Source organism: Anolis sagrei, chromosome 1, assembly GCF_037176765.1.
Source record: "Anolis sagrei isolate rAnoSag1 chromosome 1, rAnoSag1.mat, whole genome shotgun sequence".
NCBI classification, from domain to species: domain Eukaryota; kingdom Metazoa; phylum Chordata; class Lepidosauria; order Squamata; family Dactyloidae; genus Anolis; species Anolis sagrei.
In genome coordinates, this window is record NC_090021.1 from 206,523,443 (window position 1) to 206,539,626 (window position 16,184).

A 16,184-nucleotide genomic window follows, 5' to 3' on the forward strand; every position below is an offset into this window, starting at 1 on the left:
TGTTTTTAAAGTACAAGCATAGTAACCACAGGCAAAAAAGAAGGTGGAAGGAAGACAGAGTATTACTTTATTTCCTCTGCACAAAGAAACAAAACAGAGAGGAGAAATTCCACAGGAATGTAGCTCCCCATCTCTTTTCTATCAGTCCACAACAGAGTAGTCAATCATAACAACCACCATCATCACAATCTAGTAACTTTTATAGTAAACTCCAATGTATGTTTGGACTACTGATTGGATGAATACAAGGGAAAAATGGAATTTGACTTGGAATCAAATAGCTAGATGTCTATTGTCTGCTGGGAAAAAAATGTATCCGTGGAACTGATATATGCTTTCATTTATACATTCATTTATTTACTCACTTAAGAGTTTCCTGTACATGCTACACTCTCTTCTCTGTGCCTTTGTTGTTTGTCCCACTGAAAATAGGGTTCATTATTATCTGTGGCTTCATGTATCCACATGAAGTCCAGAACATGCCATGTGGATATGGTGGTTATACTGTATACTCACATATGCAAATAATACCAGGGGGTACTGTGAATTTATGATGTTGTGTTGATTGTTTATTGTCTACTTGTATGTTTTGTTTTGCACTTGTTGTATTTTGCATGTCACACCTTGAGCGTTTTGTGAACTGCCCCAAGTCTCTCTGGGACAGTGGTTCTCAATCTGTGGGTCCCCAGGTGTTTTGGCCTACAACTCCCAGAAATCCCAGCCAATTTACCAGCTGTTAGGAATTCTGGGAGTTGAAGGCCAAAACGTCTGGGAACACACAGGTTGATAACCACTGCTCTGGGATATGGTGGTGGGATATAAATAAAAGATTGTTGTTGTTGTTATTGCCCCTTCCACTGGTTATATACCTCCTGGGGAGGGTGGGCAGGGCTGCAGCCAGAAGGCTTTCAGCTGTCTAGAGCAGTGGTTCTCAACCTGTGGGTCCACAGATGTTTTGGCCTTCAACTCCCAGAAACCCTAACAGCTGGTAAACTGGCTGGTTTTTCTGGGAGTTGTAGGCTAAAACACCTGGGGATCCACACATTGAGAACCACTGGTCTAGAGGATGCCAAAGCTCACTGCGCAGGAAGTATCATGAGTGCGACTTTCACAGAGACCACAAAGAAGAAATGTGGCTGCTCAAGTCCCTTATATATGGTGCTTCTAAAACAGAATCGAGCTTGAGCACCACCCAAGGCCCTCACTCTCCCCTTGTGTGTTGCCAAAGGCAAATATGGCACACAAGTCCCAGTCTCTCCGCTCTGACAACCAGTTTACATGTCCCACACAGCGCTCTCTCTCTCTCTCTCTCTCTAGTATTAATTTATTATCAATTGGTAGCTCATTGAATCAATGGATTTATGGACCACATACAAAGAGGGCATTCATTTAAGCTTGTATCTCATGAAAATAGCTCTAGTTGGCTTGCTGTATAGCAGTAACTGTCAACACTTCCTTTATGTTTTGAACTTTTAGTTTGATACTCAAACTAATATTATATGAAAACATAAATGAATACACAAAGAAACACGCTGAATTATAAGAGATGAACAATGCAAAGAGACCATATAACAAAAGAGATGTACTTATTTTACTTTTGTCACTGCAAAATACTTTTACCATACACTTCTAGTCACAAACTATTCCACTGAGTTGCAAAATGACATGTTATAAGTTGAATATCTATTATCCAAAATACTTGGGATCTGTATTTTGGATTTGAGATTTTGAAACATCTGTATTTGTGTACGTAATAAAATATCTTAGAGATGGGAATAAAGTGTAAAAATGAAATTTATGTATGTTTCATATATAACTTGCACAAATAGCCTGAAGGTTATATTATACACAGTATTTGTAAAAATTGTATGCATGAAACAAAGTTTGTATATATTCAAACTATCTCAGCTACCGACATGAACAATGTAGCAGTTCTTTGGATTTTGAAATTTCAGATAAGGGATACTCAATCAGTATAGTAATTGAATTTGGACAATTGTTCAAAGAGAACCATCAAAGGAAACATTGTGTAGGTCACTGCTTTAAATAATCTTGAATTAAATCAAACTACTCGGTTCCCTTTTGAGCCCATATTCCCAATAATGACTAAATTGCGGATATTATGGCCAATGGCACTGAAAGCCATTGAGAGGCTTAAGAGAACCAGTATGGCTGCACTATCCTTCAATATACATCCAGCATACATTCTCCAGGGCTACAAAGTCATATTAAAGACCAGCACTGAAAGATTTCAGGAGCCAGAAGAATAAAACATTGAAACAAACTCCCTCTTCAAAACAACCTGTCAATATCCTCATGCTGAACAAGCTGGAAAATAAACTGTAATAAGGCCAGATTATGTTTTGAATGTCCATCCCAAGATAATTAAAAATAGCAATCAAGTCACAGTGGATATGAAATATTTCTTGTAAAAATGTAGTACAAGTTGACCACAGCAGGCTTTGGAGAGCTCCAACTGCTGCCCCACTGGGCCTGTAAGAAGTAGATTTCTAACCACTGAAGAGCGTACAGCTGGAAGATACTATACAGATGCAACCATTGTAGGAAAATAAATATGTGATTATCAATACTGCAGCTGGGCTCTTTTACATTGAGTTAAATCATTTATTTCTATAAAGGTGATCAGCTGATGATGCATGATAGTCTGAATAACATTTTATCTATCACCTTAGAAAGAAAATGTGTTTCAAATTTTATGCTATTTTTTTAAATATACAATTCCTAACTATAATGCAAATGACACAATATATTGTTTCTTTCCATGAGGTGTCTGTAAATTTGTCAACATTCCAACTTATCCAAAAAGTCACACAGAAGTCTAAAAATTTTAGTCAAAAAATAAAAAAATACCTGAGGTGGTCTGTCCACGGGCCAGTGTGAATACTGTACACTAACTTACCAAAAAAAGAAACCACTTCTTTCTAAGAGAAGAGTGCAGGCTGAGCTTACTCCATTTCAGTAGAACCCAAAAGAAGAACTGACATCCCAATTCTCTCCTCCACTGCACCACTTCTGCCCTTTTTGAATTACTGGATGGGGAAATGGCAGTAGTGGTCAAAAGCAGCTAGTTCTAAGGCAGAATTGCTGCTTTCCCATCTTTATGAAATGGTGCTTGACTTATCCACAGGTCATATCAAAATCAATAATTTTGACCCCAAAACCTAGTCTCAGCTTATACATGAGGTCAACCTATACATGAGTATACATATAGGTATGTCTTTTTCAGGGGAGAAAGTTGAGTTAAACATTTTAATAAGTCTTGGTTACATTGCTTGGCAACTATGTGGTATGCTTCGTTTTAAGTTATGGGTGGTTTAAATTTTATTTTACTGTTTGTTGGTATAGATCAGTTCTGTACAACACTTGGACCAGGAGCTGGATGGGGGTATCAGACCTTTATTCTCCTCTGTGGCTCCCCAATTCTGGAACTCGTTACCTGGAGAGATCAGGAAGGCCCATACACTAGAAACTTTTAAAAAGAACCTTAAAACCTGGTTCTTCTGCTGTGCCTTTGGTGAGTAGGTGTACAACATGACACAGCGCTTCTGTCATTGGAGCACACGCACCCCTAATGGGAAGTTTGGTTTCACAACCATGTGTTTCTTTATGAGCCCCCTGAAAATAACTTGCTCCTCTTATCTCATTCAAGTTTTTTTTAACATTTTATCCTGCACATGTGGCCCATCCACTGTCACTGTGATTGCGTTTATTGTAATGTTATTTTGTTACTGTATTCATATGTTTTGGGTGTTTTATTTTTTGGTTTTTTGTGTAATTTTGATGCTGTTACTTTTATGTTTTGGTTTTATTTTGCTGTAATATGTTGTCCGGGCTTGGCCTCATGTAAGCTGCCCCGAGTGCCCATTGGGGAGATGATGGCGGGGTATAAATAAAGTTTATTATCATTACTATTATTATTATTCAGGGAGGTTGGAATATTGAGCTCCAGGTTATGTTAAAATTTAACACGAGACTAGCCATTTTAGAGGGAGAAGGAGGCGATAAAGAAGAAAGGTCCAAGTTCTTGCCCTTGTAGATTTTCCTTTCTCTTTACTTCTATCATCTGGCAGCAAACTGCCAATTCCGCACTGCTTGTGAGGGAGAAACTTGATGCCACTTCCTCTTTTTTTGCTTCTAGCTTGCCTGTTGTCTTCTCCTCCTCCAATGGGAAAAACCACCAACTCACTACAATTCATTTCCTTCACTTGTGATAGAGAAATGTAGCTTCACCATGAAATTGTTGTGGAGTCTTCACAGTGAGACAACAATTTCTCCCTCACAAGTGAAAGAAATGAATGGTGCAGAGTTGACAATGTTTCCCTCCATAGGAAAAGGAGACGACTAAGGCAAACCAGAGGAAAAGAGAAAAGAAGAGCACTGGAGGCAAGAACCAAGGCACTTCATTCTCTAAGAAAAGGACTGCCATAATTCTGAGAGAAGGCAGGAAAATCGAGTATAATCCGTTTTGCTGCTTGTTCTGAGAAAAAGGCACCCTCCCCACAAACCCGGAGTGAAGTGCTAAAAAGCCTATTCAATTTTGGCCCCCTACTACTGCCAAGTTGTGCAAGCCTGGTATACTTGGAGTCCTTGTAGAAAACTCCAAGTATAGACTAAAATAAAACTGGGGAGGGGTAAAACAGAACTTTTAAAAGGTGGATTACTTATATTTTCATAAATGACTGTTTTAAAAAAACAAAATTATCTTGGACAAGGTCTAATAGTGAAATTTCACTGCAGAATGGTAGAATCCAAACGAATCAGGAAAGGATACTATTCCTTGCCCACTGTAACACCAAGTGAAGGGCTGAAAAATCCCCCAGTTAATTTTCTGATGGGATTTAGTATTGTGGAAAGGATGAAAAGATAACTTCTGTTGCAACCATCGATGGATTTAGCCTTTTTGTTAAATCAGATAAATACAAGCTTGGGAAACCTACACCGAGAGTCTCTTAAAAGTGAATTCATACCTTACGGAAAGCACAATGAGTTAGAGCAGTGGTTCCCAGGTGTTTTGGCCTACAATTCCCAGAAATCCCAGCCACTTTACCAGCTGTTAGGATTTCTGGGAGTTGAAGGCCAAAACATCTGGGGAGTCACAGGTTGAGAACCACTGAGTTAGAGGATCTTTTCCTCCTGAAAACGCTTCATAATCTTTAATTTTTTAAATGTCTGCTTGCCATGGTAAATGAACAGAGCCCCAATTTTCCCTCCTCCTTAGAATCCCAAAGGGATCAATCAATCAACACATCTCCCTTGGCTACACTGGCCTTTGAAGGTTTCTGAAGTTCAAGACAATTATGGTATGTTCCCTGCCAACCATTCTGGGTCCATGTTTGATTAAATCTACTTAAACCAAACCATAGATAATTAAGCAACCATAGTATGGCAGTGATGTCTCAACAGAACTTTTGATTCAAATTCTACATTTCCGAGATAAAAATATAATAAAAGGTCAAAATACTCCTTTTGAGATCAAGCTTTTATATAAAAATATCAAGTAGGAGATCTACCATTATCATTGTGCAAATATTGAATATTCCGTGAGTCACATTATATTAATATTTATTTTCCATGTCATAAAATCTCCCTTGATTTATTTTGTTTTAGTATTTTCACTTTTTTACAGAAAAGCATAATTTAAAAGACTCACAAGCTGCCATGGCCAGAGGTTTTATACTATGTTGATCAATAATGTCAATATTTTTATTCAATTTTTTATTGCAAGCACATTCACTATATATTAAAATCTCATGTTTTTTTCCCCCATTTGTACCAGTAGTTTATATTGTTTCAATGTAATGCAATCCATATAAAAACCATCAGGAGTTTAGATCTTTTAGGGAGTTCACAATTCAGCCTATAAATATTTGCAACTCTACAGCATTGACTTAAGTATATAATAGGATAAGCTTTGCTTTACACTTCTCAGACTCTCCACTCTTGCATGGTATCTACACTCCTGAGAAGCATCTGTTTTAAGCTTCTGAGAAAAGGTGAACTGATAAGTACTGCCTGAGCAATTACACGTTTTAGTAAAACTACACTTTTCTCAGTTATACACCAAATCTAGATGAGTTTTTAGTTTATCATTGTTGTTGTTCATTCATTCAGTCGTCTCCGACTCTTCGTGACCTCATGGACCAGCCCACGCCAGAATTCCCTGTCGGCTGTCACCACCCCCAGCTCCTTCAAGGTCAGTCCAGTCACTTCAAGGATGCCATCCATCCATCTTGCCCTTGGTCGGCCCCTCTTCCTTTTACCTTCCACTTTCCCCAGCATAATTGTCTTCTCTAGGCTTTGCTGTCTCCTCATGATGTGGCCAAAGTACTTCAACTTTGTCTCTAGTATCCTTCCCTCCAATGAGCAGTCGGGCTTTATTTCCTGGAGGATGGACTGGTTGGATCTTCTCGCAGTCCAAGGCACTCTCAGAACTTTCCAAGGCACTCTCAGAACTTTCCTCCAGCACCACAGTTCACAGTTCGCTCAGCCTTCCCTAAGGTCCAGCTCTCACATCCGTAGGTTACTACAGGGAATACCATGGCTTTGACTAGGCGGATCTTTGTTGCCAGTGTGATGTCTCTACTCTTTACTATTTTATAGAGATTGGACATTGCTCTCCTCCCAAGAAGTATTCGTTTATCATAAACAGTCATTAATACTACCAAAACATAACTTTCAGAGATAAAAAAATCTATCTAATAAAGCAAGGGGTTTTAATTGATTTTAAATACTAAAATCATTCAAAAAGTATCTTTTGTACCATACAACAAAATAAAGAACTTATCAGTAAAATAAAAGAGCTGGAAACATTCTAGTCAGATCCAGATTGCATTAGTGTAGCACAGGTACCATTAAAATTAATGGGAGATGTCACTAGTGACTGAAGTTCCACTAAAGTCAAAGGAATGTAATTCAATTAACATAAGGTGCATCTACACTGTAGAAGTAGTGCAGTTCACCACGACTTTAATGATCACAACATAATGCAATGGAATCATGGGAGTAAGTTTTTAAAAGTCTTTAGTCTTCTCTACCAAATAGTGTTGGCATCTCACCAAACTACAACTCTTATGATTCCATAGCACTGAGGCACAGAAATTAAAATGGTGCCAAGCTGCATTAATTCTGAAGTGTAGATGCATCCATAATTTGGATACAAAGCAAGACCCATTGTACCCTGCCATAGGATGCAAGGAGAGGCAGGTAATACATATGTTGTTATTGTTATTGAATACAATACAGTAGTAGCTACTGAATTGAGTTTTCAAGGAGGAATCTCTAAAGATGTGTGTTAAAGCATTATTCAATGTATCTAATACACAGATTTCCAGTGAAGTTTAAATAAAACAAGAAGGCACTGCATCAGCAGCGCATTAATGGGATGTCAGATCAAATCCTTGAACAATTTCATCCAGTAGGTTCATGTAAATTACGTGTGGGAATCACATAGTCCTTCAATTGCTGGTTTAACAATTTTGGTTCATCAGGACAGGCCATGTTGGTTAGACCTGCTGCAATTTACACTCCAAGAAATTACAAGTCTCCATTTGCCCCATCTACACTGACCACTTAAGTTGATGTAGATGAGGATCAGCCTCAGTGTGTCCAAATGCCACACAGGGCTCATCCAGAGTAATATGGGGGCAAGGCTGCCCTACCTTGCATTACCAAAAGTCAGGGGAAAGTCCAAATGCTGTTCTAGCATTCAGGCTTTCCCTCAACTTTGGGGCAGTGAGGACAATCTGGATGGTTTCAAAATGGAATCAGCCGGAAATGTTCCCACTGCCATCCTGTTTCTCGGGCTTGGGTGGCCCAGGAACACAGGCTGGAAGTCTCTCCCCACAGCAGTCTTTGTCTGCGACATAGAACCTAGCTATTCCGTCAGTTATCCTGATGTCAGATTATCTTTAGATTTTCCTACATTATTCTGTGATCAACATCCATCTGAAGTTGACCAAAGAATCACATTGGAAAGTCTATAAAGATTACTAGACAAGTGTTCTCTGTAGGAAACTCTGGGTCTTCCAGCATGAGTCTATGATTAATTGTGGAAGAAGGTAGCTGCAGAGTTGTACTGCTGGAACTAGAAATTCCTAAAGTAAACATTTTTTTAAAAAAAATCCACAAATACTCAAATCCACAAAAGTCACTCACAAATGTGGGGCCCCACTGTATTCTGCATGCATCACAAAGCTTAGCAAAGTGAGGCATACTGGATTCTCCCAAACCCTAGCAGGTAGGGATTTAAAGGTGGGAATGGGGCCCCAATTACCAAATGATCTTTTTTACAAAAACTTTTTGTGTCTCCAGGCCCCCTCTCCTTTCATGTTTTTTGTCTAGTTGGAGGATTCATAGCCACAATGGCATTGGGATGACGGTGAAGGAAAGTGGGAAGCATGTGCTTCCAGATTTGAGCAGTATGTCTGCAGCAAACAATGCAATAAAGTTCAAACTGGCAAAGAATGGGATTTCGCTCCAGCTGATCCTACCTTAGCTCCATTACAACAGTCAAGGAAGCTGCTTCCCAAACCCCTTACTATGAAAGGGAAAAAAAGGGAAAAGTAGAACAGATAAGGCTCCCTTACCAACATCCAGGATATTCAAAAAGGATACATTTATAACCTTGGCTACACAAATAAAACTCATTAGATATTTAGAGAATAGTGAGAGGGAAAAAAATCCCCAAATACATTTTCCAAAATAATTTTAATGGTCTCTAGAAGAGTTGAAAAGTTTTCGCTGACTGGGCCAAGGCTTATCTGACATATGCATTTTTCATATATGCATGTTTTTAGTTTTTAATGAAACATTAAAACAGGTTGTAACAGGTTGAACTGCCTTTTTTCCCATGGTGTAGGAACCATGTCATTTCTCCCTCTTGTATCAAAATTTATGTTTAAAAAGGCCTAGGAATATAACAACTTATGTTTATTAAGGGATACCTGTTATAAACTGTATAACCAAGAACAGCTATAGAAGAGTCCTGTACTGCTACTCAGTACTGAAATAATACTACATATATAGAAATATTGAAAATCAGAAGGAAAGTCCTTCACTACTACTGAACAGAGTAAATCCTAAGTATTTATTGAAATAGAGAAATGTAAAGAAAAGTTGTTCCATCACTGAATCACCAATGTCAAAGTACAAGTTATGCTTAACAATATATACTAATGTCTTTCTATTTATTTTGCAGAATTCATCACAATCTTGATGCCAGAATGGAAGTGGCCTCCATTCTGGGTTGTGTAAACAGACACACACAAATGTACATAGCTTTCAGTAACATCATCATGCATCGATCATTGACTATCATTACATTGAGATGTAACGAATCCAAAACAGAAATTTGGATTAGTTAACTATCTTAACATTTCTGAGATCCAATAATTAAAGCAGGGAAAGAGCAGTAAGAGAACATGAATAAAATTCTGTGTGCAAAGACACCTTATAGAAATACATGTTCAATAGCCAATTGTGGTTGCACAGTCTGACGTTATTCATGGCAAATGCTTAATAACCATTTCCTTTACTAGCAAAATTTATAAAACACTAAAACCTAGCATACAGCTAGCAGTGAGGTGTTTTGTTAAGTTCTTTGTTTTGAGAAACTAAACCAGTACAGACTGAGTCTCCCTTATTCAAAATGCTTGGGACCAGACGTTTTTCAGATGGTTTTCAGATTTTGGAATACCTGTATTTGCATATGCAGTATATAGGGAAGGAGCTCAGTTGCATGCCCAGAGTCCACCTTTGCCCAGCCTAAAGAGTTACAATTTCACTACTGTTAGAAACCCAATGTGGGAAAGAGAAGAGACAGAAGATAGGAAGATTCCACTTACATAATGCTCCTGCAAAAACTAACACCCCAGATGCTTCTCCGGCTGTCAGTACACTTTCTGCCTTTTAGAAAAGTAGCTAGGAAGGGAGGGGAACCCCCTCCTCGCAGTCTTTTACATTCTCTCTAGATTGGATACAGGCGACAGCCAATGGAGTCACTCTATGCTGGCCCCTGTGGTCCATTTCCAGGGCACTCACCCTTCGATGCACCCCTATTGGTCAGGAGGAAGGTGATGTTTCCCCAAAGGTGGAAGTGGATGGCTGAAAGCAAAAAAGTTTAGGTTTTGGGAGTATTTTGGATTTCAGATTTCCAGATGCATGAGACTCAATCTGTACTATATCAACAAGCTTTGCACACCGAACACACCTTATTTGTTCACTCAGAAGTCCAACTGAATTAAATAAAGGGTTATTCACAGGAAATATATCAACATAGATGCTCTCTAAAGTGATTCTTGAGACTATTTCTCAAGAAGAAAGAAAACTAGAGATTAGAGAAAGGTGGATTTTATGCAGCAGATATAACTGCCACATGACATTTTATGGAGAAATGCTTTACTCTGGAAAAGGATTTTCTGGAAACAGTTGGGAGATGAGCGTGTATGCGTATACACACATGTGAAAAACCTTTTAAAGTGAAATATGGCAATTTAAAGTCCCCCTTAAGCCGGGGGAAATAATTTCTGTTATTAAAGCTCACAGCATGACAATTTTCCTTACGATACATCATAATTAACCTCATATGAACTGTCATCACCATTCGCTGACAGAACAGCATAAACTAAATTTCTTATATTCAAATTGTGACAATTTGGTGGAATGTACACATTAGAAATCTAATCAGAATGCTTCAATCACTACAACTGGTCTGTAAAAACAGCTTTAATATAGAATAACTGCATTGTAGACAACTTATTACATCTGAGAATTACATCACAAATATTCCAGCTATTTTCGATATCTATGGAATATTACAAATGAAAAAACAAACAAAAAGGTCAAGTACAATCAACTTGCATTTTTACTCTTCTGTGAGACATGTAAAAACACTCCAGTTTACAAAATATACATTAGGCAATGCTTGGGCTCATCGGCTATAAAACAAAGAAATTCCGCTAAAAATACACTAAGAATGCTTTTGGAAACAGGTTTATAACAAACTACATCCAAGTGGTCCATGCACTAGAGCTGGTGACAGAAATCTGAAAGTCAAGGTATACTAAAGGAACCAAATCTGACCTGATCTTGGAAGTTAAGCGGAGCTGTTCCTAGCTGGTACTTGGATAGCCAATAAATACTAGTAGTTACTATTATTTACTAGCTATATTTCAGAGGAAGAAACAGGCAATACCACAAATATTCCTTGTCTAAGAAAACCCTTTAGAATTAATGGGGTTATCCAAAGTAATTAGACAACTTGAAGGCACATACATACATGTTCATACAAAATTCCTGTTTTGCATATTCAAGTAAAATATCCAGTCCTTGTTTTCTTTTTTACTCTTTCTAAGTTTCAATCTAAATATATAGTAATTTATCCTAGCTTATTTTATTTAAAAGCCTTTTCTTTTACAGCTTTTCACACTATTTCAACCTGAGATAAGTTCATCATCCACATAATTACTAAGACTATTAAGAGTTAAAATACTGTTACCACGCTTGATGACTTTTTCACATCTGAACCCCTTAAAGCAGCTATGAGTAATTATATTTCCTACTTTTTACTATTTTCCCAGAATTTATGTTTCAAAGCAGAAGTAAGCTGTTGTGCAAAGTGTTCCTTGGAATATGTTAAATAGATGTTTGCTATGTTTACTGAGTTATGATTCTGATTTCCATCCTTTCCTATTTTGAGACGTGTGTATTCAAAAGGAAAACATTTCTGTTCTATAAAACTGACTTCCTAGGGGACTTCAGGAACTGGAGCTTCCAAAAGTAAGTCCATGTTTCCAAAGACAACTTTATAATTGGGGGAACAGTACAATAGAGAAACTAAATAACATTCTATTGACCCAGATTTATGACCTATTGTGCTCCATATCTGTTTTCCTTCTCTAGTGCAAAACAAAACATTTGTCCTTTATTTTATTGCAGAATGGACATTTCATAGTTGAATTTAGTTTTCTTTGGGAGGGGGAATTTCTATATTGTCCTAGGATAGTATAAAAATTCCCCTCCCTAGAATTTTTTTTTCTAAAATGTGTTTTGTTTGTACTCCACCTATCCCCCACTACATGTAGTTCTTTGCTGAAGAAACAGTAATTCTGAAGAAACATAACCCCATTTCTGTGAAATAAAGAAACAGAAATTGTTTTCCATGATTTTAGTTTAGAAACACTGGATTCAACTGCTCCAATTAAAATGTTGACCTACCAAGTCCTCATTGATTTAATGCATCTGTTCTAGAAACTAATAAGTGAACTTGAGCTACTGCTGAGTTATGCCTAACTTCAACATAAACGTAAAATGAAAGATGTAAGGAGACTACTCTAACCTGAGTCTAAGTTTTAAGGATATTGTTTTTACAAATCATTTGAAGTCCAAAAAAATGCTGTACTCACATCAGTGCCAATTACTGCAATTTATATGAGCTGTTATGCACATCTCCAACCATTTATTCTCTTTTACTACACACCTTTTAGAAATGCAAAAACCTTACAAAACACTGTACTACCAACAAGAAGTTACCTACAACACTCCATGTATCTTCTTCTTGATTAAATAATAATTCTGATTACATCAAAAACCACAGTATTAAGAATAAGAAGACATAACCAAGTAGTAAACTTCCCTGAAATGCAAGAGGAAACTGAATTCAAAAGGATGAAGCTGAATGCTTGACACTGGTTACATGTGCACGATGTTTCCTTTTATAATGACTGGAACAGTAATAAACCATTGGTAAAAAAAGTGTTTACCAATGGTTTGTTTTTAATTGGAATGCATATAAAATGAGTGGGAAGACACAGAATTCTTCTACATTTACACCTCCAAAAACATTAAAGGATAGTTACAATGCAAGTATGTAAGCAACTTTCATAGGAAAAAAATAGGTCAACTCACAATGCCATAATTTATACAAACTTTATTATATTTTCATTTGATGGAGCTATTATTCCAAACTATGATTAGTTCAGCTATATTTTTCCTTTAAGTAGTCTGCTCAGTCTCTAGTTGTGTTCGCCATTTCAGAGTATAGTCAACCAACACGGAACAGATCAATAACATTACAGACGCAAGACTAGACTACATCCATTTAATAACCACAAGAGAGTGTACCATTCAGCAAGATCCTACACATATTATACAACTGCTGTAGAACATTAACTAATGGTGGAAATAAAAATGAAATCGTGATACATATAGCTATCAATTCAGTTATATCGACTTCACTCTTCAACTCACACTCGCCACATCCAAACAATTTAAATAAAAGTACAAAATAAAGCATAACTTTTAAAACTAGAAACACAAAGATTACCATCCTACTCGTTACCACTGGATGGTCACAGTGCAGAGCATGCAGTGTCTCTTAACCACCAGTTGCTGCCCAGAAGAGCATTCCTTTGTGACCAAGAGCTGATCAACTTATTTCTTTTAAAAAGACTTTAATGCAAAACTTAGGATGTAGCATTTCATTGTAGCATACACTCTTTACTATGTAAATATTGGTGAATTGTGAGAAACATCTTAAAATAAAACTGTGTAGGAACATATTAAATCTTATGCCTTTCACCACAGACTTTGTCATGATAGAGCATTTATTTTAATAAAAGATACTCATAAAACCAACTTTCTGTCACATTATTCTAAATCCCAACACTTTTCACCTGATCATTAGCTTGCACACTAGCAGTTTGCAAAATTTGTTGAAAACATCAGTTTTCATACTACTAATTTGTATTGTTGTGAAGAACATAAAGCCTTCATTATCATAGCTGTAGTCAACCTAATTTGCATTCTACTCTCACAAGTGATATTACAAAGCAATGTTAAAGTCTAAATACCACAGACTAAAAAAGAAGAAGAAAGGAGATACTTACCTGAAGAACAGGAGATAAGAAAAACCGCAAACACCAACTTTGTAGCAGCTCCCATTTTCCAAATAGTTAAAATCAGTTTGAAGAAAATTCTATATATCCAGCTTCCTGGGTCTTCCAAATATGAAAATCCTTCTTTCAGTTATTTTAAGTTATCTTGGAAAGTAACACGTCCCATATGAGTAAAATCAATTTTCAGTCTAACCAGCTTTTTTTCAGTAGACCCACAAGTAAAACAATGTAGATGTATATTGAGGAACACTCACATCATTTGGCTTCTGTACAAACAGTGGCAAAAAAATTCAATTAATGCAATAAAGCAGTTTAGTGTTGAGCAGGTAAGTCTTCACTTTGAGATCTGAAAGGTATCTCCCATGAGTGTTGGAAACCGGCAAGAAGTACAGATATTAGTAAACAATACTTTCATCTTCACGCTTCTTTTCAAGCATGTAGTGTCAAGCCTGTAGTGTCCGAGTGAGAAATAGTTCCATTTCAGTTTCAAGTGTCAACACTAACATGCCTTGGATGGAAGGAGTAATCACAAACTAATCCTTTGATTTAAAAAAAACTTGAGAAAGAAATTTGTGAAACACCAGCGTTTCCTATTAATAAATGCTGAGTTCAACCCACAACGATGAAGAGGGCAGAAACAAGAGTTCACCCGTTCTCCAGAAAAAAAGCCCCAAAAAATGTTAATGAAGGACGGCTTGGTCCTTTTTCCTTATCCAGTCAGTGAACGCTGCACATTCCCTCTTGTCTTACCAAATCCTTTCCACTTTCACGATCATGAAGAAGGCGGCATATATTTCAGATTGTTCCTTGCCCTTAATAAACTTGCAGCTTATTAAGAGGATTTCCCCAACACAGTAATTCAAAATACCCTTACATAGAAGCTTTCTGATGAAGGAGAAATGGAAGGCTGGTGGGAGGGGAAGAAGACAAAACCCAAGCACGTTTCTCCCCCAGTCTCTGTTCAGAAGAGGAATCTGTCCTGAAGAGCTCAATCCACCTCGGGTGAAGAAGACGTGAGGCGATGCTGCACAACCATGGTCTTCTGGAGTGGAAAGAGGTGGGCAAGGTACACAGGCAGTCCTCCTTAGGGGCTATTTTCTCTCTCTCTCTCTCATCCAACTCTTCGCGGGATCACCATTTTCTTCTTCTGGGGATGCAAGTTGACTTTTGTTTTGAGGCTCCTTCTTCCTTTCCTTCCCTCCAGTCCACCCTCTTCTCCCCCTTAAGCCTCCCACACAACCTAACGTAAAGGGAGGGGGGGCAGCAGAAGCCTCCCTCTTCCTCCTCCTCTTCCTCCTCTTAGCTCTTCCTCGGGCCTCCCGAAGAACCTGCTGCAAGCGCTGGAGTCTTCTCCTCCCCGCCGAGCCCTCCTCGCCGAGCAAGTGGAGGAGCTGCCGTCGCCTTGGAGGGAGCGGGAGAGGGAGCGGGAGAGGAGGCGGCAGGGCCGAGGCGCTGTCCCCGCGCAGGGCGGCGTGAGGAGGGAGCGAGGGAGGCGGCGAAGGCGAGAGGAGCGCTTCTTCTACCACCGCCCCCGAGGCCCGGCTGGCAGCGCGGAACGGCCCTCCCTCCCTTGCTGCGCCCCTCTGGTAATTTCATAGCTACCCATTCAGTTGCGCGGTGAGGAGAGCAGGCTCAAGATGGCGGCGCCCGGGCGATTGTTTTTGTTTCCTCTCCGCCTCGCTCGCCTGCCCTTTTTTTTTTTTTTTAAACTCCCTCCCTCATTCCCTCCGCGGCCCCGCCCCTTTTTTCCCTCGCGCCTGCGCGCTCTGCCCTCGCGCCCTTCCACCCAGCTGCTGCCGCTGCTCCGTGGGCGTGTGAGGGATTGGGTCTGCGCATGCGTTCCCTGGGGATGAGGCGGGGGGGAGAAAGAACGCCCGCGTGCCGTAGCTCGCTTTCGTTTGATTGGCAGCTCCCTCGAACCATTCAGAGAGGGTGAAAAAAACAAAGCGGAGAGGAGGGAGGATCCGCCTCTCTCTCTCTCGGAAGGGGTTCCGCTCCCGCCTCCCAGTGGGCGGGGCTCGATGCAGGCGTTCCAAAGGAGGAAGAAGAAAAAGAAGGGAGGAGGAGGCGCCAGGAAGCCTAATCCGAATGCCTTCAGTGGCTCAGGGCGGCTTGAGCGTGTTCTACTCGGGAATTACTCTGAGATACATCTTTCTATGGGTAGGTTAAGGCCTATTGCCATTGAACTCGCATCTGGGATCCTTTGAGGGATCTCACCCTCATACATACACACACACACAAATATATATATATATATATATATATATACAT

General features: G+C 39.0%; 1 protein-coding gene across 3 annotated transcripts in view; it reads right to left on the minus strand.

Moving 5' to 3' along the window:
• ACVR2A (activin A receptor type 2A) overlaps positions 1-15,619 on the minus strand; it is a 61,257-nt gene extending 45,638 nt beyond the window's left edge. For 2 of the 3 annotated variants that reach the window (XM_060776304.2, XM_060776296.2), the window contains exon 1: positions 13,905-15,619. In XM_060776304.2, the coding sequence (XP_060632287.1) occupies positions 13,905-13,959 (55 nt within the window). In that variant the 5' untranslated portion in view covers positions 13,960-15,619. Of the gene's footprint in view, positions 1-9,863; positions 9,899-13,904 lie in introns of those variants that run through there. The other variant, XM_060776313.2, reaches the window with a different exon arrangement.
• Positions 15,620-16,184: the final 565 nt, after the last annotated feature.